The sequence below is a fragment of the Pristiophorus japonicus genome, chromosome 8 (assembly GCF_044704955.1).
Source record: "Pristiophorus japonicus isolate sPriJap1 chromosome 8, sPriJap1.hap1, whole genome shotgun sequence".
Classification (NCBI taxonomy): domain Eukaryota; kingdom Metazoa; phylum Chordata; class Chondrichthyes; family Pristiophoridae; genus Pristiophorus; species Pristiophorus japonicus.
In genome coordinates, this window is record NC_091984.1 from 90,142,828 (window position 1) to 90,170,610 (window position 27,783).

Consider the following 27,783-nt stretch of genomic DNA (forward strand, 5'->3'; position numbering starts at 1 on the left):
ATTGAAGCACTGATCACACTCGATCAGCTTCGCTGGGCAGGCCACATAGTACGCATGCCAAATACGAGACTCCCAAAGCAAATGCTTTATGCGGAGCTCCTTCATGGTAAACGAGCCAAAGGAGGACAGCTGAAACGTTACAAGGACACCCTCAAAGCCTCCCTGGTAAAGTGCGACATCACCACTGACACCTGGGAGACCCTGGCCGCAGACTGCCCGAGGTGGAGAAAGTCCATCCGGGAGGACATTGAGCTCTTTCAGTCTCGACGCAAGGAGCATGAAGAGGCCAGGCGCAGGCAGCGGAAGGAGCGCGCGGCAAACCAGCCCCACCGATCCCTTCCCTCGACGAATGTCTGTCCCACCTGTAACAGAGTCTGTGGCTCTCGTATCGGACTGTTCAGCCATCAAAGAACTCACTTTGGGAGTGGAAGCAAGTCCTCCTCGATTCCAAGGGACTGCCTATGATGACAAGCTAGAAGAAGGGCTCGTGGCCATGTCGTCTCACGGATGAGGAGAGGCCGAAGACATCTAGGGAGGAGGGTTTACTCCCCACAGGTTTACAGGCACCATGCTCATACCTCGAGCTCTCTGAGGAGCAGTGTGTGAGAAGGCTGCAATTCCGAAAGGAAGTGCTGACAGAGATATGCCATCTCCAACAGGCAGACTGATGCCTGGATCGTTCTGGAGGCAGCCTTCAATACTCCCCTCAATAGGTTTCTAAATTCATTGTGGTGTGCTGCATGTTGCACAACTTGGCCATCATGAGGGGCCGGGCATTGCCAGTGGGGATTGCAGGCCCACCTCAGGAGGAGGAAGACGACAAAGAGGAGCCTGGCGAGACCCCCATTGGATAGCCACACCATTCACAGGAGGAGGCAGCGTGGAGATGCTGCCGGAGTTGCACATTGCCAGCTCATAATGGACCGGCTCTCCTAAATGGAGGAAACTGAGGAATGGAGCTAATACTAGACATGCTATGTGCCCCCATATAGCTCTGCTGAACATCGGAATGATACACAAGACACCAATGCAAAGGATGAATCATAAATTTTACTCCAACAAAGTAACAAAATCTCCCCCCACCAAAATAAAATCATATAATAGACAATGTTATGTTGCCTGTCACGGAGCAACAATGAAGTTCGTTAAATCAACAAAACTTTTTTAACGCCGCAATTTTCGTCTGGGGCACAAAAACTTCCTTGTGTAATGCCTGATTTTGCGCCCCCAATCATGGAATCTAATTTTTTGCAGAATTTTGCAGACCAGGGCGTAAACTTTTTCTAGACAGTATCAGGACCGCCCTGCCACCATTACCGCCCCAAAATTGCAAAAGCCAAAAATCCAGCTAAAGTACTATATAAATGCAACTCTTTCCTGATTTTCTGTAAGTGTTATTTTTGCCTGCATATACTGACCTAAATGAGGAGCTGAAAGCAGTTTGAAGAAATTATTTAAATGATTTAATTGGTTAACTTGCGGTGGAATATTTACTATTATGCAAGATATAATAAATACAGCCAACATATGAGGGCAGATAATGCGGACTTGGTGCAGTGCCACCAGGAAAAAAGCTCCTGAAGCTCTGTGTGCCCATGCACCCAAATGAACTAGCCTCACACGATAATGTGAAATTAGTTTATTTAAATATTTTTGTCACACTCCTGTCATGTACTGCATGATGCACTGAGTGTGCCTCGTGAGTCAGGGACCGAATGTCAGGTAGCAGCAGCCAGTGAAGGGCTGCTGGATACCCCACTAGTAGTGCTGTTTTTTTTCCAAAGACAGTGCCGTGCTTAAGGTTTGGCTGTTAGAGCTGAAAAACCCCTCATAGGAGCAGGAAGGAAAGGTGACCCTTTATCAAGGAGAGAACCACTCAATGCATTTTGTTTTCCTTTTCAGTTGGGCCATTCTAAACAGATGCTGAGCAACTGGAGTGCTGCTTAGGCATTCCAACCATATTATAAGGAGGCCCCAATTTTGCATGATTTGAGATTTTTATGAGACATGCAGACAATTGTTGTGCTCCAAGTGCCTTTGGTGTTTTTTTGCTTTCTCTGCCCAACACTCAAAACATTGGGTGTGAAGTAGCCTTCAGGCTGACGTTCTCAATGACATGGGGCCCCCGCAGCTGAAGTGCTGCAGGCAGCATCATCAATTCTATAATATCCCTAGCTTTATTATACAATACCGGCAGCCTATAAGTGTGTACCTGTACGGTCAGGTGTTAAGTCATTGAACTCAGATGGATACGCACTCTTTATTCTGTACTTCAATTTCTTTTTGTAACTCCTCATCTCCCAGTCTACAATACAGTGCTTGAAGATTTGGATAAGGCTCCGGTGGTTCCAACTCTGAAACAAAGGTGTAAATAAAATCACGGATTTGTTTCGTCTGCACAGTTTTTACTTTGATAGTTTAATAAACATTAACGTAGCTCCAATGGTGTTGCTCACTGCATGTCACATGATCACAAGATAATAGAAACATAGAAATTTACAGTGCAGAAGGAGGCCATTTCAGCCCATCGTGTCCTCGCCAGCCGACAAAGAGCCACATGGCCCTCGGTCAGCAGTTCTGAAGGTTACATATAAACCTATGAACAGGTAAAGAGCATCTTGCCCAACCAGTCCGCCCCACACAACTGCGATACCCCATGTATTGCAACATTTTACACTCCACCCCACCCAGAGCCACGCAATCTCCTGGGAGAGGCAAAAAAAGATAAAAACACAAAATTCAATCAGGTTAGTCAAACACGATCTTCCCTTAACAAATCCGTGCTGACTGTCCCTAATTAATCCTTGTCTTTCTAAATGTAGATTTATCCTTTCCTTCAGGATTTTTTCCAATAATTTTCCCACACTGAGGTTAGGCTGACAGGCCTGTAATTACTTGGCCTATCCCTTTCTCCCTTCTTAAACAAGGCTACAACATTAGCAGTCCTCCGGCACCATGCCTGATTCCAAAGAGAACTGGATAATGAGGAAGGCCATTCAGCCCATCATAATTCATCAATTCAGAAAAAACATAAACTATTACAGCATCTAATTGTTTCTTAAATGATTCCAGAGTTTTCATCACCACCACTAAAGTAAAATAGGTAATGGCTGAAGAGACTGGGGCAATTTTCGTGTCCCCATCAATGCACTGACTGAGATCAGCTTGCTTAGCATTGACTGAGGTTGAAATCCCTGCTCCACTCCACCTTATGGAGATTACAATGAGGAGCCACAGCTGTAGCGATCACAGGTTAGAGAATCAGAGCTATAATGCTGTAGCCATTTCTCTTGAAGAGCAGCTTCCCCAATGCGTACACAAGAACATAGAATTTACTCTAATGTAACATTAAAAAGTAGGCATTTTGGAAAGTTGATAAGACCTTTCAATGCTCGATAAATTAAAATTGTATAACATAATTTCTTTGGGCTCAATTTTCCCCAATGTCATTTTTTGGCGTATTTGAAAAATTATGCCCGTTTTTTGGGGCCCAACTACGCCAAAAAAAACCTTGCAAGTTTCCCCGTTCTAATTTTTGAACTTGGCGCGCGTAGACTGTCCTTTAGCTTTGGGGGATGGAGCCTAAGGTATGCGCTGAAAAAAGGAGCCGCCCTCTTCTGCGCATGCGCAAAAATAAAAATGATGTTTTCTACATGACTGGTATGGGTGCACATGCCAGTACACCTCCTGATCTGCATTCAGCCAATTTTAAAGAGCCAGTTGTGTGTGAGAACTTTTATTCTGAATGGAAAAAAATCGGAGCTGCAATATGCAATGCGACTCAAGGACCAAGAATTTCTCACAGGACGAAGTGGAATCCCTGGTTACTATAATTGAGGCCAGATGGCACGAGCTGGACACCAGCACGGGTCAAATAAAAGTTTCACCAAAAGAAATGAAGAAACACTGGAGCCAACTTTCACAAGTAAAAGGGAATATTATTTGAATGGGGAAAAATTACAACATGCTGCGGTGCAGAGGGACCTGGGGATCCTTGTGCATGAATCCCAAAAAGTTAGTTTGCAGGTGCAGCAGGTAATCAGGAAGGCGAATGGAATGTTGGCCTTCATTGTGAGAGGGATGGAGTACAAAAGCAGGGAGGTCCTGCTGCAACTGTATAGGGTATTGGTAAGGCTGCACCTGGAGTACTGCGTGCAGTTTTGGTCACCTTACTTAAGAAGGATATGCTAGCTTTGGAGCGGGTACAGAGACGATTCACTAGGCTGATTCCGGAGATGAAGGGGTTACCTTATGATGATAGATTGAGTAGACTGGGTCTTTACTCGTTGGAGTTCAGAAGGATGAGGAGCATTCTTATAGAAACATTTAAAATCATGAAAGAGATAGACAAGATAGAGGCGGAGAGGTTGTTTCCACTGGTCGGGGAGACTAGAACTAGGGGGCACAGCCTCAAAATATGGAGGAGCCAATTTAAAACCGAGTTGAGAAGAAATTTCTTCTCCCAGAGGTTTGTGAATCTGTGGAATTCTCTGCCCAAGGAAGCAGTTGAGGCTAGCTCATTGAATGTATTCAAATCACAGATAGATAGATTTTTAACTAATAAGGGAATTAAGGGTTACGGGGAGCAGGCGGGTAATTGGAACTGAGTCCACGGCCAGATCAGCCATGATCTTGTTGAATGGCGGAGCAGGCTCGAGGGGCTAGATAGCCTACTCCTGTTCCTAATTCTTATGTTCTTATAAGATTACTGTGCAATGGTGACCACCCCGAGGTCCAGAGTCCAGTGCAAAAAGAAGGACCTTGGTCAAGCAGTTGGTGCAAGTAATATTTTCATTTATTCACTGGAATTGCAATTGTAAATGTGACCATCTGTATGCCCCACCCAGCAGAAATACACACTCTCTAAAAAGTTATATTTTCACCTTTGCAGAGGAAGGTGGCCCACAACAAAAGAGAGAGAACTCTAACAGGAGGAGGCCCGGCAAATCTGCACCCACTGACACCTGTGGAAGACAGGGTCGTTGCTTTGATCGATCCTGCCTGGAGAAAAGCAACCACCACGGCACAAGCTGGACTTACACTCGAGGGAGAAGGTAAGTCCTGCAAATTCCACAGTCTGGCTTTGCTAAAAGTTAAGTACTGCGCGGGCTAGCCATGCTTTGGTTCATGGGGATGTCTCCATCTGCTATGCTTTAGTTGATGCAATGTGCTATCATTCATCGTGGTCCTTCAAATGAGCCTGCTGCCTGCGCTGTGTGAGCCTACTCATGTCACCCTGCTCCCTCCTCTGCTACTAACCATTTGTCTGTTCTGTTATATTTTGCAGAACTTGAGGCCAACGCTGATGAGGCTGAAGCCGATGCAGAAGAAGATTCAGACACGGACGAGCTTGTAGAGGAGAACATCTTTCAATCCGACCTTCCCGACCAAGAGCATGGGGATGAGGAGGTGCTGGTGCCCATTGAAGTGCCAGCTGCTTTCCGGAGTGCTGCGAGTGTTGGGACATTTCCTGGTTTCACACTGTCTGAGGCTGCGGGTTTCAGTGGGGTGCAGCGAGCCACACCCAGGGCCCCACCGTCCGTATCTGCGGTTCCCAGTGGGGTGCAATGAGCCACACCCAGGGGGAGGAGGGGAAGGAGAGCCCGACAGCGCTCTCCTGAGATGCAGGATGTAATAGATGTGGTTCAGATGATAGCAATGAGTGGGGAGAGCATTGACCTTACGCGATCACCCCTGGACACCATCATTGGGGTGGGTGATGAGGTATTGGGACTGTCGGGAGAAGTAACAACACTCTCGCGAAAAATGGGAACACTATCCGGGCACATTAGGGAGGGAATGTCGCAGGTAGCTGACACACTGTCGGTGCAAATGAGGGAGGGAATGTCATAGGTAGTTGAGACGCTGGTGGGGCACATGAGGGAGGGAATGTCAGATAGCTGCTGCAATAAGGGAACATGCCCGGACCCCGCAGCCATTGACGGAATCAACTGCCTCTCCCATTCCAATCCCCAAACCAACCTCTGAAGAGGCCCAAGCCGGGTCTTCCACATTACCACCAACAAGAAGTGCGCATTACCTGAGATGCTCGAAAGAATAAGTTTGGTACCAACCCGAGAAACGTTGCGCCATCGCTAGCGGGCAGGGGTGGACTCACCAAGACTGTTTGCTGCTGCTGTTGTTGTTATTATTATTGTTGTTACTGTTGTAACTGTTCTCAAATTTAGAATTTTTTGTCAGTGATGTAAATTTACAAGTTTAAAAGTTGTAAGTGATCTTAAAGTTTGTAAATAATCTTAACTGAATAGTTTAAAGTTTGATACAAGAATATTTTTTTATTAAAGTTAAGTACAAACAAGTGTTAAAATTTTGAATAAAATATATTTTAAATTATAACTGAATCATTTACAATATTTGTTCCATTATTAACACAACACAACATTATGGAACAAGTCCAAACAGTAAACATGGTCCATTTGGAATAGTTGCTGCTGAGCCTTCGGGCAGCACGGATGAGCTGCTGGCGCAAGTCTCGAGCAATCGTTAAAGGGGCACGACGGCCAATCCTCCTCTGCCGTTGTGCTCTGGGCTCAGATAGTTGCATGGCTTCATTGTCCTCCTCCTCTTCATCATCTGCATCTTCCTCTTCATCATCAGCCACTCTCACCTCAGATGGGTCTTCTACTACCAGCTACTGCTGCCTCATGGTGGCTAAGTTGTGCAGCATGCAGCAGACAACAGTGAATTGATCAACAATCTCAGGGGAGTATTGCAAGTAGCCTCCGGAATGGTCCAGGCATCGGAAATGCTGCTTCAAGATGTCAATGGTCCTCGCTATTATACTGTGCATCGCAATGTGCGACATGTTGTGTTCCCAATCAGCTTCCGTCCGGGTTACGCATAGCGGCATCATTAACCAGGTGGCGAGGCCATACCCTTTGTCTCCCAGCAGCCAGCTCTGCCCTTTTAGTTGCTGCTGAAACATGGCAGATATAGCGCTCTCGCTTAGGATGAAAGCATCATGGATACTCCCAGGGTATCTCGCATCAACTGCCATGATGCGATGCATGTCGTCACAGACGAGCTGCATGTTCATCAACTGCAAGCCTTTTCTGTTCCTGTACATCTCGGAATCCTCGATCCTTGGGTACAATCAATGCAGCCCTGTACTTTGGGGAAGCCAGCTATCCTGGAGAAGCCCACAGCCCTGTCACGCATTGCCTGGGCAGTCATGGGGAACTTTATGTAGTCATTCCTCCAGGTACATAGTGCAGCAGTCACCTGCTGAATGAAGATATGTGTTGCATGTTGAGAAATGGCGCACACATCCCCAGTTGTGGCCTGGAATGATCCAGATGCATAAAACGAAAGTGCAGCTGTAACCTTCACTTCAACTGACAAAGCAGTCCTCCTGACGCTTCTAGGGTGCAGGTCTGCTTTTATTAACTCACAGATCTCGGTTCTAACTTCTTTGCGGAAATGCAGCCTTCTCACACAGTCTGCCTCACTCAGGTACAGGTATGAACGCCTGTCTTGATATACCTGATGTGGGTAAGGCCTCCTGCCCAGCATCCTACGTACTCTGAGGTTCCTGTGTAATCAATCTTCTCCTCTGCAGTACCATCATGCAGAAGGTTTGCAAGAGGTATGCAATGTCAGTATTGCCCCCATCATTAAATTGTAGCTTTGCAACAACCTCAAAACAGTAAGACAAAGCACTCACACCTCTTCTTCCCTCTCTCTCTCTCCAAGGTGGATGTCCTAGTATGGACCACACACTGGTCTGCGCATGCGCAATTGGCTTGCTTACAATGGGAAGCCAGGCATTCAATGAAGACATTTGGGGCAACAAAGTGTAATGCAATTCTTGAATTTTTGATTTTTTTCAAAGTACCGCCCTACCACCACACCATCGAACCTCTCCTCACCGGGCTTGGCCGGCAGAATCGCTCCCTCGCCTGGACACGGGCTCGGCTTCGAAAGAAGTCCGGTGGGGGTGGTGGAAGCCGAGCCCTGAGCTCCTGTATCCAGGCGAGGGAGCGATTCTGCCGGCCGACGCACAGACCTTCGAGCCTGGTGAGGAGAGGAGAGGTGGTGGGGTGGCACTTTGAAAAAAAATCAAAAATTCAAGAATTGCATAACACTTCCAATTTTTTCCTTTTAACTTTGAACAAATTAAGGTTTATGATCCATATTCTCTGCCTTCTTCACTCCCTCCAAAACTTCGACTAAAAACAATGGCGTTTTTCTGCGCCAATTTTGTAATGTGCGCTGATTTTTGTTAAGTGCCCAGGAGGTTTTTTGGGAGTGGTCACATACGCCATCGTAGAAAAAAATGTAAGTTGGTCAAACTTGCTTAAATGTCAAAAACTGGCGCAGACATCAGGTTACGCCCCCTATAATGCAAAAAAATCGTACCTAAGTGAATTATGCTCGCGCAGAAACTTTGGGGAAACTTGGAGATTTTAATTTACGCCACAAAAAATGGTGCACGCCAAACAAACAGCACAGATAATTGGGGAAAATTGAGCCCTTTGTCTGCCTTCCCCTTTCAGTATAAAACTCCTTTGTTCCTGTTTGTTCCATTTTGCATTGTTGATAATCCAGATATCATATGCTCCTGTGACCTATTACAAGGAATGAATATAATATGGATAAATCACTGTCTGATTAGATCCAAACTAATATGAGTTTTGTACTGGTCTGGACTTTCTTTCAGAGGTCTACCAGACACCAAAAATTGTGTGTGTGTAAAATAAATCCTGTTTAAAATTTCTCACTTGCCCCAACACAATGGGGCACCACTCTGCTCTCAGCAGATGCCAGCCTTCCAACTAGATGGAAGTGATCAATGGGCTGTGAATGGTCTGGAAGGGTGGTGTGTTTTCAGTACAGGGTTGTACCTCTCCAGTCCGGGACTCTTTTGTCCAGAAACATCCCTGGTCCGGCATCATTCCCGGCAGAGGTGGCGTCCCGCGCTGTTCATGGAGGTAAGGCTGTTCCTCTTATCCCCGCTGCCTTCGGTGTTCCCTTCTAGGTTGGGTCAGCGCACTGTGTCTTGGGGCTGGCTGCTCCTCTTAGCGCCGCTGCTTCCAGTGTTCCCTCCTAGGTCGGGTCGGTGCTGAGAGGGAGCGAGGCCCAAATTTTGCAGCCGGAGCATGGCAGAGGCGTTCAGGAGCCGGAAAATTCTCTGTTCTGGCACCGGTCAGAGAGCTCCAACCTATATGCTAATTATTGGAAAATCACAGGCAGTGTACCATATTATATCTATTAGATTGACTCATTAGGTAAATGCCCTTTTCTAGTACTCTCATGGATCCATCAGAATCACGTAATTGTTGCCAAGTCTACTTGAGTGTTCCATGGGAAACACAATTTATATAATAAGTATGACTGACAGACGTCTGGACCAAACAGGTGAAGGATGTGACAGAGTCTGAGTATGGGGATAGATGGAGTTGCCGTCAAAACAAATTTATTGGGATTTAGCAATAAGTATGTGTGCTTTTTTAACCATATAACTCAAGTCAGGGGAATTCTGATCAACATATAGTGACAGTGGCATATCCTTTCCAAGCAAACACCAGAACAAGAATATTGTGTGAGAGAGAGAAAAAAGTAGAAGACCAATCAAAAGACAGAGAGCTCCACAGCATGAATTAGAGGAGGCAATAAACAGACACAGGGGTAGAAATTGGTATGCGTTGCAGCCGTTTTACGCCCAAAAAATGGCACAATGCGTAACGATTTAGCAGTGGGACAGTCTGCGCCCAATCTGCTTAGGGATTGGTCCCACTGTTAAATGCATGGGGCCCATTTTTAGGCTTCTCGGCAAAATATCTAAACCAGGCATTAGGCACCTTGAATATGTAATTATGTAACGGCTGCTGAAGCACCCCTTTTCAAAATTAGTCAGTGATGAGCGGAACAGGTGTTGGCAGGATTCTTCAATGGAAGGTAAGTTATAAAGGTAAGTTTAAAACCATTTCTGTGGAGCAAAGAGGATCAGGAATGTCCCTCTGACTCCACAGGCGTTGCAATTGCCCTTCCCCATCGAGGCGCACTCCGATCCCCCTTCCAGAACATACTCAGAACTTAGTTTTGCACTGTGTACCAACATCAAGTCGATACAGATTGGACCCATATAAGCAGCAGATAAAGTATTGGCTGAATTCAAGTGCATGAATCATATTAACCCACTACCCCACCTACTCCCATGATATGTTTTGTTAAGGTGAGTAGAAGGAGGCACCCTAATGGGTGAATTACTGTACTTGAATCTTTGCAGCTCTCCGTTGCTTTCGATGTGGCAATTTCAGTCCACGCCTTGTAATATTCATTAAATGCGATCCTTTTAATTCTGCAGTGAGGCATAATTATTCATGTTAATTATAAGAGCTTAGCCACTCTCATACATGTACACAAATTGTTAAAATGGTGCATTCAGCGTGCAAAAGGTAACAGGTGAAGGAAGAAAATTTAGCTTGGTACTGCTTTTACTACTGATCAAAAAGTGAACAATGACCACAGAACACCCCCTATAAAAAAAGAGGTCCAAAGGAATCAATCAAAAAAATGGGAAGGAGACAGATATAGGCGACAGAAAAACATCTCTTGTTTTCCTTTGATTTTCTCTTTTTTCCCCTTTCCTCCTGAGGCACTGATTCATGTTAAGAGTATGGTTCTATAGTTACCAGCAGCACTCCAATAACCCATCCAAGTAGCCATTCTTCAAGTGTGATCCTTGACAGTGAGTGGCAGACTTTCAATGGGGAGGGGGCGAGACCAAAGGCACAGTTAAAGAGGAAGAGTTCTAGGAGCCTTTTGAAGGCAGGGAGAGTGGCAGTGGTTTGGGGCGAGAATTCCAGATGATAGGGATATAGTGACTGAACGACCAGCCTTCAGTGAAGAAACAGAGGGAGAGTGGAAAAAGCAATCATAGAGAGTCAGAGGAGTGGAGAGTTCAAGTGGGGATGTATGGTTGGAGAGTGTGGTGAAGACCATGAAGAGATCTGAAGGTAAGAATCAAGATATTCAAGTTGATTTGTTGGGGCACAGGAGCTTAGCAGAGGTGATGAGTATACAGGACTTTGCAGAAAGAAACTTGGTCCCTGAAAAAAAGGCAGCTAAAATACAAGAAAGGACAGCTTGGACAAAGAGCAGTTTACCCCTTCCTATCACAACAAACATGGTTTGAACTTCCTGGTCTGTATGCCTCAGTTCCACACTACACTATATTTTATCCACTGAGTCACCAGAGGAGCTTTTACTGAGATTTATTTCACCAAAAACAAAAAATGCTCAGCATGAGTGAAATTATTTGCTTTCAGTTGTTTCTTCACAGCTATGGATTAACTAAATCATGTAGCAATACAATATAGGATTTGGGGACATGGGTTCTGCACACAATTGGGTTCCCAATTTTAGATGGCAGTGTGGCAAAGTTTCTGTAAAAAGGAAAGGGAAATCAGCAGGGTCAGCTCAGACAGCTCTCTTGCACTTTTGGTGGCCTGTTTTAGAGCAGTATTTACAGAGGGAGTAGAACAGGCTGGCACCTTGTCCTCTTAGTTGGGGAAGATATACATTTAGGAGGTCATAAATTTGGCAGTGGGAGGTAAAAAAAAATGCATCCATCTTCATTTGGAAAATTAAATACTCCTGATGGCTTAATAATTAAATGTAATGCTTGGTGTGGTACTAAGCTGTACACACAAGGAAGGTCCCAAGTTTGATTCCTAGTCTGGCCTGTTAGTTATTAGTTGCTATGACTAGAAACAGTGCAGAAAAGGTAGGCTGTGAAATGTGAAAACCTTTAGATATTATCATACACTCTTTCTGTCCCTGTTGCTGGAAAATTGGTCCAAGTAGCTGCACAGACAAAGTTTGAAGTAAGGTTTTGTGGAAGGTGCACACATCATTAATAACATCAACAAAAACACATGTGTGTGGATGTTAGTTGAGAACAGGATCAGGCTCAGCTGTGAAGTTCCCAAAGCCACCAACACTCACGGGCTGAAAATCCATGTCTCCCAGTGTAATCCTCCCAAGATTTCAGTGAAGTTGAAACCCAGATATGCTGGATCCCAGTCTCCACTGGAAGTTTGCATGGAGGCCTGTTTGGATGTGGAATCCTCAGTGTGGGAATCTCCTTGCTCCTGCTGTGGTGGATGCTCTTGCTGCACACATAGTGGCAAGGGTGTCCGTCAGCCATATTCAAATTAGAGGACATTCCCCTGACCCTGGATTCTTTGGTAGAGTCAGGAACAGCGGTTTACAGATTTTCAAGCCCTCAGTTTAGATTCACACTCTTGCCAAGAAGAAAAAGACCCGCAAACACCCCCCTGCACAGCCCACCGAGAAAATGGCCCGCTGACAGCCCCCGACAAGTCCCCTACCCCCCCAACCCCACTGAGGGGAAAATCACCCTCTGACATCCTGCTTTCCATTGTCTTCCTCAACCTATCCATCTCTCTCTCTCTTCCCTCTATCCATCTCCCCTCCCACATCTGTATAGCTCACTACTTCAGGGGGACCCATAAAATCTTGTTTTAATCAGGCAATGGGCAGATCAATCCCTTCTCTCGAGGAGAAAATGGCCCACTAATGTCTTAGTCCTTTTCAGTTATTTCCTTGTCAGAATGCATGTCCGCTGTCTGTGGTGGTGCTGCTAACATTGATGGAATAAATGGTCTGATTGGGAAGGTCTTTTCTAGTTTCCAGTTAGGAATAATCATTAATTTGTTTCTAGAAGTGTAGTGAAAGAGGGACTTAGGAAAACTATTCATGTTTCCAGGCATTGTAAGGATTTATATCTTTAGGGATACAGAGGGAATGCTAAGTAAAACCAGAAAATGCTGGAAATACTTTGCAGATCAGGCAGCATCTGTGGAGAGAGAAATAGAGTGAATGTTTCAAGTCGATGAACCTTCATCAGAAGAGGGGAATGCTATATTGCTAGACATGTTCGCTTTCAAGTTGAGACATTAAGCAGGCAGCTTATTCAGGTGGACATAACCAAACCCCCTGGCACTATTCGAAGAGCTCGCCTGGTCTCCTGACCATCATTCTTCCCTCAACCAACTTCAGTAAAAGCAGATTATCTGGTCATTCACTCAATGGCTGCCATGCTTGCATGCATCAAGTCTCACAAACAGCATTAAAAGAGTGACATTACTTCAAAAGTAATCCATTGGTTTTAAATCACTTTGGGACTTCCTGAGGACATGGTAAGGTGCTATATAAATGCAAGTTCTTTCTTTCTTTTACTCTTTTTTCAAATTTTCTCTGGTGAACCTGTACATCAACCTTTGACAGAGGAAACAGCGCCCTGTCCCAGGTCATTGCAGTCCACTTAATTATAGTTTCCAATATTCATAGATCATGGTGCAGCACTCCTCCGGGAGTTGAATCGTTGAGACTACATTCAAATTTGGTGCTTAAAGAGTTAACACACACATTCCAAAAAATATTTTCCAATGATTATTCTATTTCCTACAGATCACAGCTAACCCCAAGCAACAATTTAGGTGGAAGAGGAGAATGCAGAAAGAGTCCGAAAGGCCTGCCAACCCTCAGCATTGGCTGAAATTTGAGATATTTATGGAAAAGCCATTGAGCGTTAGTTATAACAAACACATGGAGACACTCTTCAGGGGCTTTTGAAGATGAGATCATATGTTAAGATAACAGTGTACAGATCACACAGGTGTGCAGTTCTGAAAAGGTTATTGAGGAATTGATACTGAAATCAAACAAAGTTTAAATAAATACCAGACTTTATTTTAAGTAAACAAAGTTTAGTCAATCTTCCTGATGTTCAAATGAGGAAAATTTCAGCATATTGCATTCATTCCTTTCAAGAGGGAAGCAGCCGAATATTAGATTAAGAATGGGCTGGATTTCGCTGTAGAAATAACGGTGATGTTAACAGCATTTACTGTTATTAAAGTGTAAACTGGACAGTAACTTTCAGCGACGGCACGTGCAGTTAAACGCGGCAATTAAGAAGTTACTGTCCAAATTGCCCTGCTCCTCCAGAGGCTCACCGAGAGCCTTGGCATTGAAATACATGGAAGTGTGTGACGTTGTGATACATGCGTGATAGATACCCACTAAAATCGCCAAAAAAAGTTAGGGCTTGTGCATTCCAATGTAAGTAAAATTTAATGCCGTGATAAGTCTTAATTAGTGCCAAACAACCTCTCTGAAAATTAACTTTTACAAGCATGGAGTCTAAAGGCGAGAAATTCATTATCGCTCTATTTGGGAGCAGTAACATCCAGGAGGCAGGATATTTTGTGCCAGGAGCGGAAGTCTCACCCCGCTCGCTAAATTCGGGTTACTGCCCCTGGAAGGAAGTGGAGTGCAAGTCCTCCACTTCCTTCCTGGGGCGGCAACAGGGAGCACGCCTCAGCAGCGCTACGCACTGGGCTGTGTAGTGCTGTCGTGTACAAGGGGCTCTTCCCTCAATTAAAGGCAAGGGCCTAAGCTGCATACTCTGCATAAGAGGAGCCCACCTACCTGGACCACTGGGGAGCGGGGGTGCTGTAAGATCAGCCCAGCTCTCAAGCAGAATGCCTGGCTGAGCGATCGCTGCACCAATCCCACCAACAAAACGCGACCGGTGCGGCACATTTTTCTTCGCAGCAGTTGGCCACCTCCTCTTTAAATTTCGCCCCGGTAATGGCCGGCCGCCCAAACCACATCCCCTGAAGCTGTCGCTGTTATTGTCCGGCACGGCTTCAAGGGGTGAAACCCAATTTAGGGGCTGGGATGTTAACGGGGCGATGCACATGGTAATGACGTCATGATCTCCGGGTGCAGGAGATCAGGGCGCAATGTCGTAGCGCCGCCACTAAACCCCCGGCGAATTTAGCAGGAGTCGTTTGCGGTGTCGCACCAGGTCCCAGATCCCCAATAGAGGGCGCTCTGCTGAAAGGGCTTTCTATGCACAGCAAGTTGCAGTGCAAAATGCTATGGAAAGTCTGTGGACAATGAAAGTGTAATGAACGGCTGGTGCCATTCGTTCACTGCTGACTGCAAAATCCAACCCATTATAGTTGATGGGGCAGCAGAAGGGGTGCTACTGTTGGCCTCCGTGATCCTGGACTAGGGAGGGGAAAACCCGACTCCTATGACTGCTATCCAGTAACCTGTGCTTAGATAGGGCACACATCTGAACATCAGGAGATAAGATCTAGGTAGGCTGTGATGCCTTTCAGTCAAATAGCATGGCAACACCACTGTGTAGATTCAATACGTGAAGAATGATCACCTAGGTGAGGTAACAGAAGGTTTTTGATGCATATGGAACTTGAGTCAGTGCCTTCAGGAGATGATGAGAGAAAAGGTGAGAATATTAGATAAAACAATAGTATTGAAAGTTATAAGGAGAGGAAGTATCAGAGATGCTCAAATGCCCATTGAACTCTATGGCTCCGGTCTTCTTGTAACAATGGAAATGTCTTCTGTTAGATTGAGATCCTCATTTTTTGTCAGATTACTTTCAAGACATTTCACCGAAGTTTATCCTCTTATAAGTTTAACTTGTGGTTACACATCTCCCTCAGGGGATGGAATGCATCAAGGCAATCCATGAGATTCAGATTATCCATGATCTGTTGGAAGTAGTAGTCTTGATGTGCCAAATGGGCGCCAACACCCATTAATAGTTTGTTCATCTGTGGCATGTTGTCAAATTGGTCCAGTCATTTACATGTGGCATACTGATGGTTGTCAAGTTTTCATCACTGTAGGAAAGCAGCTGCTTCTGATGGCCTGAAGCATCCTTGAGCGAAGCCAGTTCCCCTTGGTCACCACCAGGTAAGTGTGGCAGTGCTTGCACACAGTTGGTGGCATAACAGCATGTGTAGGCAATCCAACTCTGTGTCCACTGACCTCGCTGGCAAGTCTTCTTTCAGCTTGTTCCATTTCACCTATGAAATAGTGTGCTTGGGGCACTTCAAAATCAACTCACATCATTAACTTGAATGTGACTTGAAAACATCACAGGATGCTGAAGCTTTCACTGTTCCTCCCATCGAAGTTTATATTGCAAGAACTCCTGTTATTTCTCTTTTTTCTGATCTTCCTCTTCTGCTGAAGTCTTGCAAATGTTTCAATTACAGTCAGCTTTTCACTGAATTAGTACTGTTCAGCTATTTTAGGCTCAATATAAGCATTACTTACTGTATGACAAACAAATTCAAGAACATTAAAAATGTATTCTTTTTTTAATGTGGAAAGCAAAATTTACAAAAATCAGTACTAAAATCTGACTGCAAAATTGGAGATTAAAAAAAAGGATCAAAATCTCCTGTCCTTTTAAAATCTTACTGTTCATTGAAATTCCTTAAGGCTTACTCCAGATGACAGAATGTGAGCAGGCCTAAGGTCGCTCACAGTGCAAAAGTTGTAGAGATCTAGCAGTACGGATCTCAGTCCAAGTTCCAACCCTGATCACTCACTCTGTCACCACTGACAGTTGCGAGCGGAAAGATTGCTTTTGTATTTTTTTAGCAAGATTTTGATATTGTTGCAAGTGGTCAATTGTATAAAACCTTTGTTACTATAACATGCTTGAAAATGGATACCAAAACCACTAGGCTACCATACCCAATACCTATTATAGTATCCAATTGTTTATTGGATGATTCCACTGCTCTATCTGGAAGTTTATTCCACTTGTTGATCATTCCTTGTGTAAAAATAAATTCCCGATATCAATCTAAAATTACCTTTTAGTCATTTGAACCTGTATCGCTTAGTACTACTCCTCCAGTTTAAAGTAATATTCTGGGTTAACCTTTTCTATATCCCTAACACTCATATATACCTACAAGATGACCTCTCTGGTGTCTCCTTTCTAAGGTGAAAAGCCCAAGTTTATCCAGTTTTTCCTCATGGCTCATCCCTGCACTGCCTGAATGCACCTTATATCTCAGCAACCAAAAATGGATGCAGTACTCAAGGTGTGTTCTAATCACAAGATTGCACAGTTTGAACATGACTTCCTCTGACTTTTATTCTACTGTTCTGGGTATATATTACAGCATTTTATTTGCTTTGCTGATTGCTCTCTCCATTAGTAGGACATGTTTGGCATTGTGCCTACTAAGTCACCTAGGTCTGTTTCAGCTTCATCCTTAGCTATTCCAACACCGTTCCTCAAGTATGCATGTTGTCTGTTTGCTTTTGCTATGTGTAGCACTTTTGACATGTCTACATTAAATTTCAACTGTCAGTGCTCTGCCTACTTACATATTTTGTCCAGCACATTCTGTGATTTCTGAGTTGTCTTTTCCGATTTTACTGTCCTTCCTAATTTGCTATCGACTGTAAATTTGACCACTTTCCCTTGAGGTCATTTATGTAAAATGCAGGTCATTTATGTAAATTAGAGTCATTTATGTAAATGAGAAAAAAGAGTGGTCCCAACACTGAGCCCTGAGGTACCTCACTCAGTACTCCACCCACCCACTGCTGGCACCTCCCGCCCCCCCCACCCCCACAACTCTGGCATAACTCCTCTAACAAGTACTCACTTTTTCCTATACTTCAGCTAGTTTCTTACCCATTCCCAGTGTTTATCCTGAATCCCATAGCTTTGAGTTAAATTAATAGTCTTTTGTATGAAACTTCCTCTGCTGAATCCATGCTGACTGCTGTTGTTAACCAGGTTACTGTTGTACAGATGATGCTTCAGTTTACCTCTGATAATCAATTCCATTATTTTGCACAAGTCTGTTGTTGCCTGTATCTATTTTGTCTCCCTTCTTGAATATGGGCATCACATTAGCCTGTTTCCAATATCTTGGTACTACCCCAGTGTCCATTGGATCCCTCTTGAGGTTTAATGATGTTCAAAATAAAAACAGTTTTTCGATTGATTTTTCTGAATTGATCCTTTTTGGGCCCCATTTTCCTTCTGGTTTTTGATGTTAAAAATAAAAACTGGACAACACTTTAAAATTGCAGGTCTTAAAATCAAAAAAACGGACTTTAAAAGTCCTTACTAAAAGATGTCAAGAGGGGGTGGAGCAGAGGAAGGGAAGAGAGGGGTTCATAGAGAAGAAGGCTCGACTGAAGAGAAAAATCTTTAGAAAACTGTTAAAAGTTGAGAGGAGATGACTAGAGATGCTGAGAGAGGAAGTTCCAGAGGGCGGTTACGAGAAAATATACTATCCACCATTGTGTTCTCATTTCACCATTGTTGCATTTACAAGAGATGAACCAAGTTATCTGTGTCTGGAATATCCAAGTATTAATTACTGATATCTGGATTCTGTTTATCTACTCACTGTCGCGGCTTGCTGTCAGGTAGTGCAGAAGCTTGGTCTTGAAAGTGGGCCGTGGGAAAACACTTAACTGAGAACTTGACTCCAGCTGCTGAGGGGCAAAGGCAAACTTAAGAAACTTCAGTATCCACACAAAGAATCAACAATTCCACTTTGTATTTCTTATTTCCCCAAATCTTCACCATGCATTGTTAAAATGAGCTGCCAGATTAAAATCCTTAAAGCAGTTATTCCTCCTTTCAGCATTCTAACTGTGAAGTCTGCAACACTGTAGAGGTGTAGGTCTATGATTGCCAGATGTAGGATACATATTTTATAACATAATGTTATCTCTGATGTATAAAAGTTCCTCCCAAGTCACACTCACATTCCTTCCATATAATTTACAGTTTTTTGCAGCTATCCCTCCCCTCTCCAATTTCCTCCTGTTTTCTTCTGATTGCTGATGGGCTTTTCTTCCACAAGCACGAGCAGTTCTCCAATGTTGTACTAGGTTGCAGGAAGTACAGGTAAACAACTGCCTCATCTGGAAAGAGTGTTTGGGGCCCCAGACAGTTGAGTGTGGAGAGATGAATGAGTGTTTTGCTTTTGCATGAGAAGATGCCAAAGGAATTACAGCAAATGATGGGTGGAAGAGTGAACAATAGTATAATGGAGAGAATGGTCATTTCGGAAAGTGGGGGTGGGGGAGGGCGGGGCGTGGGTTGGGAAGAAAAGTGTGTTTGGTGGCGGGGTCATGTTGGAGGTGGCAGAAAGATAATCTGTCAAATGTGGAGGCTGATGGGATGGAAGGCAAGGACAAGGTGGATCCCATCATATTAGTGGGAGAAGGGTAAGAGGGAGGGCAGAAGCATGGGAAATGAAATGGAAGCGATGGAGGATCTTGTCTACTGTATAGAGAGGAATCCATGGCCGAGGAACAAGGAAGACAATTTGGAAGGTCTGGTGTGGGAGGTGACATCATCAGAGCACTTGTGATGGGCACGAGAAACTGGGAGAAAGCAATGGAGTCCTCTTTGAAAACAGGTAGGGAAGATGTATAACCAGGTAGCTATTGAAGTCAGTAGGCTTATAACTGCTATTAGTGGAAAGCACATCCTCAAAGTTAGAGAAAGAGGGAGAAGGCCAGCAAAAGAAGTGAGTCAGAGGAAAACCATGTAAAGGTAAGAGATGAGAGTTAATGAAATCTCTAACTCAGGGTGCGAGCTGGAAGCAGCACCAATACACTCACATATTTGAATCAGAGATCCCATTTGTTTTTTCATATTAATACTTATGAGAAATGTTTTCAATTTTTTCCTAGCACTTTTCTCCCCTTCTGTCCTGAAGACACTCCAGTACCTCTCTCACAAGTGACAATTCTTGATGATGAATAATGATAGGTTATTCGCCCGGCGGGAAATCATACCAGTCCAATTTGTCCAAATTCGAGGTGCATTTTCCAGTAGGGGCACCTGATAGTGATCAGGAGCAGGAACTCTGGTTCATTTTCCTCCTCTCTAGCCTAGAGCTGCTCAGACCCAGCACCATAGCCCCAGCGACTAGCAGCAAACTCAGTGATACTGAGGATCAATCCTGGGACCTTGCTGGCCGAAATGAATCAGTTTCACATCAAACAATTCACATCAACTAAGCCACTGAGCTCCACTAAATTTTTTAAAAAAGAGTCCTTATTCCTAAATTCAAAAATTATCGTTCTTCCCTTGACTCACACCTGTGCGCTTAAAATATATAAAAACCTGGCAGCCAGGCAGTTACATGTCTTACATTTTCACTATTTGAATATTTCAGTGACTTATAATGCCAAAGATCTTACTTTCTTTAAGCTGTTTGCTGGCTCTGACACATTCCAAAACCATTTCTCGATAGCGTGACGGGTTCTCCCTCAACATCTCAACGGCCTCCACATTGACTGCATTTTCCAGCATTGGGTTGGACAACATCACCTATTTGGAGGTTATAGGACAACTCTGAATCAGGCCTGCCATAATTAAGAGTTTCAAAAACAAACTGTGAAACCAATTAAAGTAACAGGAAGGGACTGAATGGTGAATTGATTGATTAAACATCATCCTGTCACCTTTGGAATTGAGGAAAGACCAAGGGAACGGGACAAAGTGAAGCTGGCACAGGCGTGACAGTTTGAATGGCCTTTTGCATTGTAAAATGCCATGATTCTGTGAAGACGAGAACACTGTAGATTAAATTCTCAGTCATAAATTGCAGACAATGCCTCCCTCTGCTGGAACCACTGGCTATTACCGGCTTAATTAAATGGAGTGACGATATCACAGAAGTAAAAAGCTAAGATTGTACTACAGAGGGAGTAAATTTGAAACAAAATCATAAAATGCTGGGAATACCACAGCTCTGGCTGCAATTTAATAATGAGGACATTCTAAATGGTCTTAACTCATGACGCTTGCAAATGAAGAAAGGCAATAATCAGCCACCACATTCTGCCTGTAGTCTGTATATCAGAAGCAGGCAGTCAGCACTGTGTGCCTTAGTTATGAATGATCCACCCAAACCTTACTGCATGCCCATGTGTTTAACACCCAACTAAATACAAATACTAGTTAAATTATGAAGATGTAGAATGGAATTAAAGGACTTAAGAGAGGGTTAGCTTTTACTTTAAACCTTATTTCTACTTTAATTTCAAATATGAATTGACCCTTCTTCTCACTTCCCATGAGGGTATTGTTTTATTTTCTCCCCTCGACACATATGCAGTTACAGCCGGGGTCACTGGGTAGCTATCAGGAATGGGAACCATAGCTCATTTTTTTCCCCTGCCATTGACCAGGGGACTGAGGCCAATTGCAGCATCTCTACCTTCACCCTTATTGAGATTAGCTAACTTAATGCAGACTGGGAATTGTACCTGGGCGCATCCTGGCCTGTATGGCACAGCACAGCACGTGGTGCATTTACTCACTGAGACATCAGGAGAAACTGTGTTGACTGTCTTCTGGTGTTTGTGACATGAGGAAAGCCTGCAGACCGCGTCATGATATTCAGTAGGCTGTTACCACTGCGTATTGTAACATAGCATTATGTACTGTATACCTGCCAAGAGGAATCAATTACTCTTGACTGACTGGCAATCCTGTCCACACCATCTCCATTTCTTTCCCTCTAATGTTGTCCCTTCCTCTCCTGATCACTTACTCATGCTGAAGAATGCTTCAAGAGACAGCAGCTGCCTTCTAGTTGCAGTTCTCTTACAACTGCAATGATCAACTCAAAACTGTCCAGCCTTTGGCCCTCCATTCACCATGACATTTCTGCAGCCACCAATCTTCTCAGTTTTACCCTCACCACCACCTTTGATGCCCTAGTCCCTATTAAAACCATTACTCTCTCTCACCCTGGCTGTTCCCCCTGGTACGGCCCTTATCTTCGCTCCCTCAAGTCCAAGGGGTGCAGACTTGTACGGATGTGGTGGACAACTGGTTTAGCCATTCACTGCCAGATTTGGCTCGCCCACTCTTGTATACCAAAACTGCTCACTATTCCAGGATCATTCTGGAATACTAAGATAACCCCCGGCTACTATTCGCTACTGCTAACCGTCTTAAACCCCTCTCCCCTGCCTCCATCACACTCATCTACAACAACAAGTGTGAGGAGCTCATGGATTTCTTTGTCTCAAAGATTGAGACCATCCGTTTGGCCGGCTCTGCCTCTTCCCTTCCTTCCACTAGCCCATCGAGCCAAACTTCCTCTGAGGATCCTCCTGCCCTAGCCCTAAACTCACATCTCTCTCCAGTTTCTCTCTGATCTCCCCCCTTGACCTCTCCACGCTCATCTTGTCCATAAGACCCACTCCCTGCTTCCATGAGCCTATTCTCACTAAACTGCTGACCACCCAACTTCCTTTTCTGGCTTCCATGTTAGCTGACATTATTAACGGTTCTCTCTCCTCAGCTACTGTCCCCCTCTCCGACAATAAGTGTGAGGAGCTCATGGACTTCTTTGTCTCCAAGATTGAGACCATCCGTTCGGCCGCCTCTGCCTCTTCCCTTCCTTCCACTAGTCCATCGGGCCAAACTTCCTCTAAGGAAGCCCCTGCCCTAGCCCTGACCTCACATTTTTCTCCAGTTTCTCTCTGATCTCCCCTCATGATCTTTCTGAGCTCATCCTGTCCATAAGACCCACTTCCTGCTTCCTTGACCCTATTCCCAACAAACTGCTGACCACCCAACTTCCTTTTCTGGCTCCCATGTTAGCTGACATTGTTAATGGTTCTCTCTCCTCAGTTACTGTCCCAATTCCTTAAATCTGCCATCATCATCCCTCTGTCCCCGCAAACTACCACCCCATCTCCAACCTCCCTTTCCTCTCCGAAGTCCTTAAACGTGTTGTTGCCTCAAAATCCGTGCCCATCTTTCCCGCAATTCCATGTTTGAATCTCTCCAATTTGGTTTCCGCGCCTGCCACAGAACCGAAACGGCTCTCATCAAAGTCACAAATGACATCCTTTGTGACAGCGACAAAGGCAAACTATCCCTTCTTGCCCTTCTTGACTTGTCTGCAGCCTTTGACATGTTTGACCACTCTATCCTTCTCCAATGCTTCTCCACCGTCGTCCAGTTGGGTGGGACTGCACTTGCCTGGTTCCATTCTTATCTACCTAATCGTAGCCAGAGAATCATCTGCAACGGCTTCTCTTTCCGCCCCCACATCATTACCTCTGGTGTCCCCCAAGGATCTATCCTTAACCCTCTCCTATTTCTCATCTACATGTTGCCCCTTGGCAACATCATCCGAAAACACAGCGTCAGTTTCCACATGTATGCTGATGATACCCAGCTCTACCTCTGTACCACTTCTCTTGACCCCTCCACGGTCTCCAAATTGTCAGACTGTTTGCCCGACATCCAGTTCTGGATGAGCAGAAATTTTCTCCAATTGAACATTGGCAAGACAGAAGCCATTGTTTTTGGTCCCTGCCACAAACTCTATTCCCTAGTTGGGTGGGACTCCATCCTTCTCTCCAACTCCTATCTGAGGCTGAACCAGACTGTATGCAACCTTGGTGTCATATTTGACCCTGAAATGAGCTTCCGACCACATATCTGCAGCATAATTAGGACTGCCTATTTCCACCTCCGTAACATCGCCTGTCTCCATCCTTGCCTTTGCTCATCTGCTGCTGAAACCCTCATCCATGCCTTTGTTACTTCTAGACTTGACTATTCCAATGCATTTCTGGCAGGCCTGCCACATTCTACCCTATGTAAACTGGATGTGATCCAAAACTCAGCTGCCCATGTCCTAACTCGCACTAAGTCCCACTCACCCATCACTCCTGTGCTTTCGGATCAACATTGGCTCACGGTTAAGCAATGCCTCAATTTCAAAATTCTCATCCTTGTTTTCAAATCCCTCCATGGCTTCGCCCCTCCCTATCTCTGTAATCTCCTCCAGCCCCACAACACCGCCCCCCCCCCCCACTCCCCAAGATGTCTGCGCTCCTCTAATTCTGCCCTCTTGAGCATCCCTGATTATATCCAGTCCAGGATCTTTTCCTGATCTGGTTTGTGCAATTGTTTTTTCTAGTTTTTCATGAGTAAGTGGCTCGGTGCTAATGTAAAGTTCTTTTTCCTGACACGTGTTCAATGGTTTTCATCTACTAAGGCTAGTTCTTGACCCAACAGCGTTTCAAATTGATCTTTCCATGGTTGTTTCCTTGTTTCTGCATTCTATCCTTTTAATTTTCCTTTTCGGGTCTTCTTGCATCCAGTTACATGATTGACTAATATTCAGGGTCAGCATTAGGAATTTCCCAGAGTACAGGGAGATTGAAGGTGCATATCGAGGAGAGGCTGGATGGACCAGCTGGTCTTTTCCTGTCCTATTTTGATATGTTTGTGTAAGGGGATAAAATTCGGTCACTACAGTGGAAGTAGACAGACAGACAGGTGGTCACTAAAGTGGATACTGAAGGTAGTGAATTGATCTGACACATGGTCCAGATTGTAGGGCTTATCAGTATTAGGAGGTTCTGAGGAATCGGGAGTTCCTCTGCCTTACGGTAGGGATTGTAATATATCGTAAATGCTCACTAGGAACATCCACCATAATCACATCTACATAGCAATCGGGGGCGGACAGTCGGGGCACTTGAGAACACCAATATGTGCACCAATATGGTTTTATCTTGTGCTGAAACCCATCGAGGACCTTTGAATCCTGAGATAGATTTTGTTTTGATTGTATGTAAAACTCGCTTATGTATGTAAAGCACGCTTAAACACTCGCTTTCAATGGGTTTTAAGAAGGGGAAGCAGCAAAGCTTGCCTCACAGCAAAGCTTGATGGTTAATGAACAATCCGCTGTGTTAACCTTAATACAAACTGAGGGAAACTTACATAACACATCCACCAAGGACAGGAGGGAGTCAACAGTCTATTGTAGCAACATCTGAAGGAATGTTTGGGAAGAAGATAGCAAACCCTGGGAAACAAGGTTAATTCTCAAGTCATGAGGAACTGAGGCAAAGTTGACACCACTGAACAACACAGTCCGGAAGGGTGACATGTGATGGAAGATGGACAGGTGGAGGGGAACCACTCAGAGTCAGTCTGATGTAACTTCGCTGATAGCAATAGGCCAATCGGTGGTTTTGTAGGAGGGTCGCACACCTCAGAAACTGTATAACTGTAAATGTAAAACTTTTGTCCTTAGAAGGTTCATCCGTGAACACTTCCCCTGCATGCTTGAATAAAACTGGTTGAACTGCGGTTTTGTCTGAGCGATTCCGTGGCCGTTATACGGGCGGGGGTCGATTCCTTATATCAGGGAGTCCACCTTGAAGAAGAAAAGTCTTCTTTTTACCCCAACAGTTTGTACGTATGTATACATTTCTATTGTCCTTGATCCTCATTTTGTCTTTATGGCTCTCAAACTTTCTATGGTAGGAGTTAGCAGCTTCAACTTGGTTATATGCTTTTTTCAAATATTTTCTTGCTTGTTCTTCTATAACATTACCTTTGTCATATGACTGTTTGAACAGTTCTCTCTTTTCTATAACATATGGATGATTTTTGAGATCAGGTTTCTTCAAGTGATTTGCTTTCTTGGAGAATATTTTGGTGTTGTTTCAGTTACTAATGTCACCAGGAATGAAGATTCTTCTGATGGCATTTTCTACTTTTCATTGCAAAGGTCCGCAAATCTGTTTGAGACTTTGATAGTAAATTGGCTCTTCAAGTTACTATCCTTATTCAATCTACTCCAGCCTAAAGTTCTGCCTGGAACTCTTCTGGGAGCCCTTAAGCTAAGACAAATGTTTGCTGGCATAATTCTATGGTTTGATCCAACAGTATTAAAGCTTCATCATTCCTGATGTTTTTCTACTTTTTCCATACGAAGATGTAATCTAAGCTGGGCTTTCTCACATCTGGGGATTTATATGTCCAAAGTTTCCCTCTTTTATGCAAAGTTATTATTTGTAGACCAGAGGTTGAATTCCATGGTGCAAGCAAGAAGTAATTCTCCATTTCTATTTGGAACATCATGGAATGAGTAGCAAACTATTTCTTTACTCAGCCTTATGTTCATATCACCTCCAATAATCAGGACGTTACGGAGTGGAATGGATTCTGTTGTCCTGCATAATTCTTCATAAAACTGGAGTATTTCTGCTCCAGTTTCTTGGTTGGGTTGGGCCATAGCCAGTTACGATGGTGACCAATAGGTCCGGAGAATTTTGCAACAGCTATTCTACTGGTAATTACATCTAAAGATTGAAGACATTTTGCTGCGTACGGGTTGAGAAGGAATCTTACACCTCTCGCAGTGGCTTCTGCATTGGTTTTTTGTTGCTAAAATCCATTCACCATGAAGATCCTTGTATTTCAATTTTTCATTCTCATGATAGAAGCGATTCTCCTGTACGCAGATCACCTGGATGTCATTTCTACTAATTCCCTTTTTGAAAGATTTACATTTAAAGTGTGAATGTTAAATGTGGATTAATGTTATTGTCTTCTTATATTTCATGAGTATAATGCCAGCTTTCAGATTTCTGTCAGTCAATATTTCTCCAATATTTCTACGAGGATTTGGATTAAAGCATCATCAGATGATGCAGACATGTTAATCTGTAAGTCAGCATTAGGTGATAAAGCAGGGACTTGAACCCTGGTGTTGTGTTTTGTACTGTCCCTGGTTGCTCTTTCATTGACTTGTTATGGTTGCAGTTGCATCACGACTGCCTGCATTTATATGTCATCTCCAATAGAGAAAACTTGCATACGAACATAGTAAAATGACGGACAGGAAAAGATCCACTGGTCTATCTAGCCTGTCCGATATAGTTGTGGTGCCCAGTTCACTTAAATATAGCTTCACAGCACTGGTCATGAACATTTAGAGAGTGATGAGCTAAAACACCCAGATCTCTTTCTTTCGCCACTGGCTTTAGTTCTGTTCCCTGTATGTTATATGCATATTTAGCATTCGATCTGCCCACACACATAACACTATACTTTTCTAAGTTAAACATCATTTGCCAAACACGGACCCATTTTTCCAACACATCAAGATCAGCTTGCAGTAGTTGAGAATCCTCTAGTCTTAACACTCGCACATACCTTGGTATCTCCGCAAACTTTTGGGCCATTATCCCAATACCCACATCTAAATAATTAATGAAAATAGTAAATAGCAAGAGTCCTAACACCAATTCCTGCGGACACTACTGGTAACCGGTCTCCAAGCAGACCAATACTTTCTGCCTACTGGTTCTCAGCCAATTCTCAGTCCACTGCAGCCGATCGCCACTAATTTCACAAAATTCTATCTGGTGAGGTACCTGATCAAAAGCTTTATGAAAGTCCAGGTAGACAATGTCTACTGAGTTCCCCTATCCAATAACCTGGTGACTTCTTTCAAAAGCTTTTCGGGAGGAGGGGCGGGGGTCGAGAGAAATAAAGCAATTAATGGAATGAATGGCAAGTGAATTGAGAGTTGGGAGAAAGTTTACTTGAAACAATGGGGTTTGAGAAAGTTTTAAAGGGGGAAAACGGTGGAGAGGCAAAAAGCTGTATGAGGGGAGCTCCAAAGAATATGATTGGTGGCAGAAGTCTTCAGCCGCCCCCATGCAATGAAAATGGGGGGATGCATGAAAGGCCAGATTTGGAAGACAAATGGGATCTGGAGGGTGAAAGAGATAGGATGGGGTGAGAGACGTAGTAGAATTTGAAGATGAGGACAGGCAGGTTTGAAGGAAGGGATCCAATGTAGGTCAGTGCAGATGGGAGCGATGTCAGAACAGGAATTAGTGTGGGACAGGACAGTTTTCTCTGTGCTACAGGACATTTGGACTCTTCCACAAGCTGATGTTGGGTGAGCAACATGGGGCCGTGAGAAAAGATGGAGAGGAAGAGTTGGGTGTCACCAGTGTACAAAACTAATCTCGTACATATGGATGATGTCAAGAGGCTGCATATAGATAAGAAAGACGAGGGCGCCAAGTATTGATCTTAAGGGGCTCTGGAATTTACTGTGTATG

At 44.2% G+C, this 27,783-nt stretch overlaps 1 protein-coding gene across 10 annotated transcripts in view; it reads right to left on the reverse strand.

Moving 5' to 3' along the window:
* Positions 1-27,783, reverse strand: part of LOC139268618 (ubiquitin-conjugating enzyme E2 U-like) — a 62,559-nt gene that overhangs the window by 14,749 nt on the left and 20,027 nt on the right. For 7 of the 10 annotated variants that reach the window (XR_011594072.1, XM_070887046.1, XM_070887048.1 and 4 more), the window contains 4 exons: positions 20,074-20,203; positions 18,261-18,348; positions 10,236-10,321; positions 2,258-2,354 (listed from right to left, as the gene is read on the reverse strand). Coding sequence is in view for 9 of the 10 variants with exons in the window: in XM_070887046.1 (XP_070743147.1) it covers positions 2,258-2,354; positions 10,236-10,321; positions 18,261-18,348; positions 20,074-20,203 (401 nt within the window). In the remaining variant the exon portion in view is untranslated. The remainder of the gene's footprint in view (positions 1-2,257; positions 2,355-10,235; positions 10,322-18,260; positions 18,349-20,073; positions 20,204-27,783) is intronic. The other 3 variants (XM_070887049.1, XM_070887051.1, XM_070887053.1) reach the window with 2 other exon arrangements.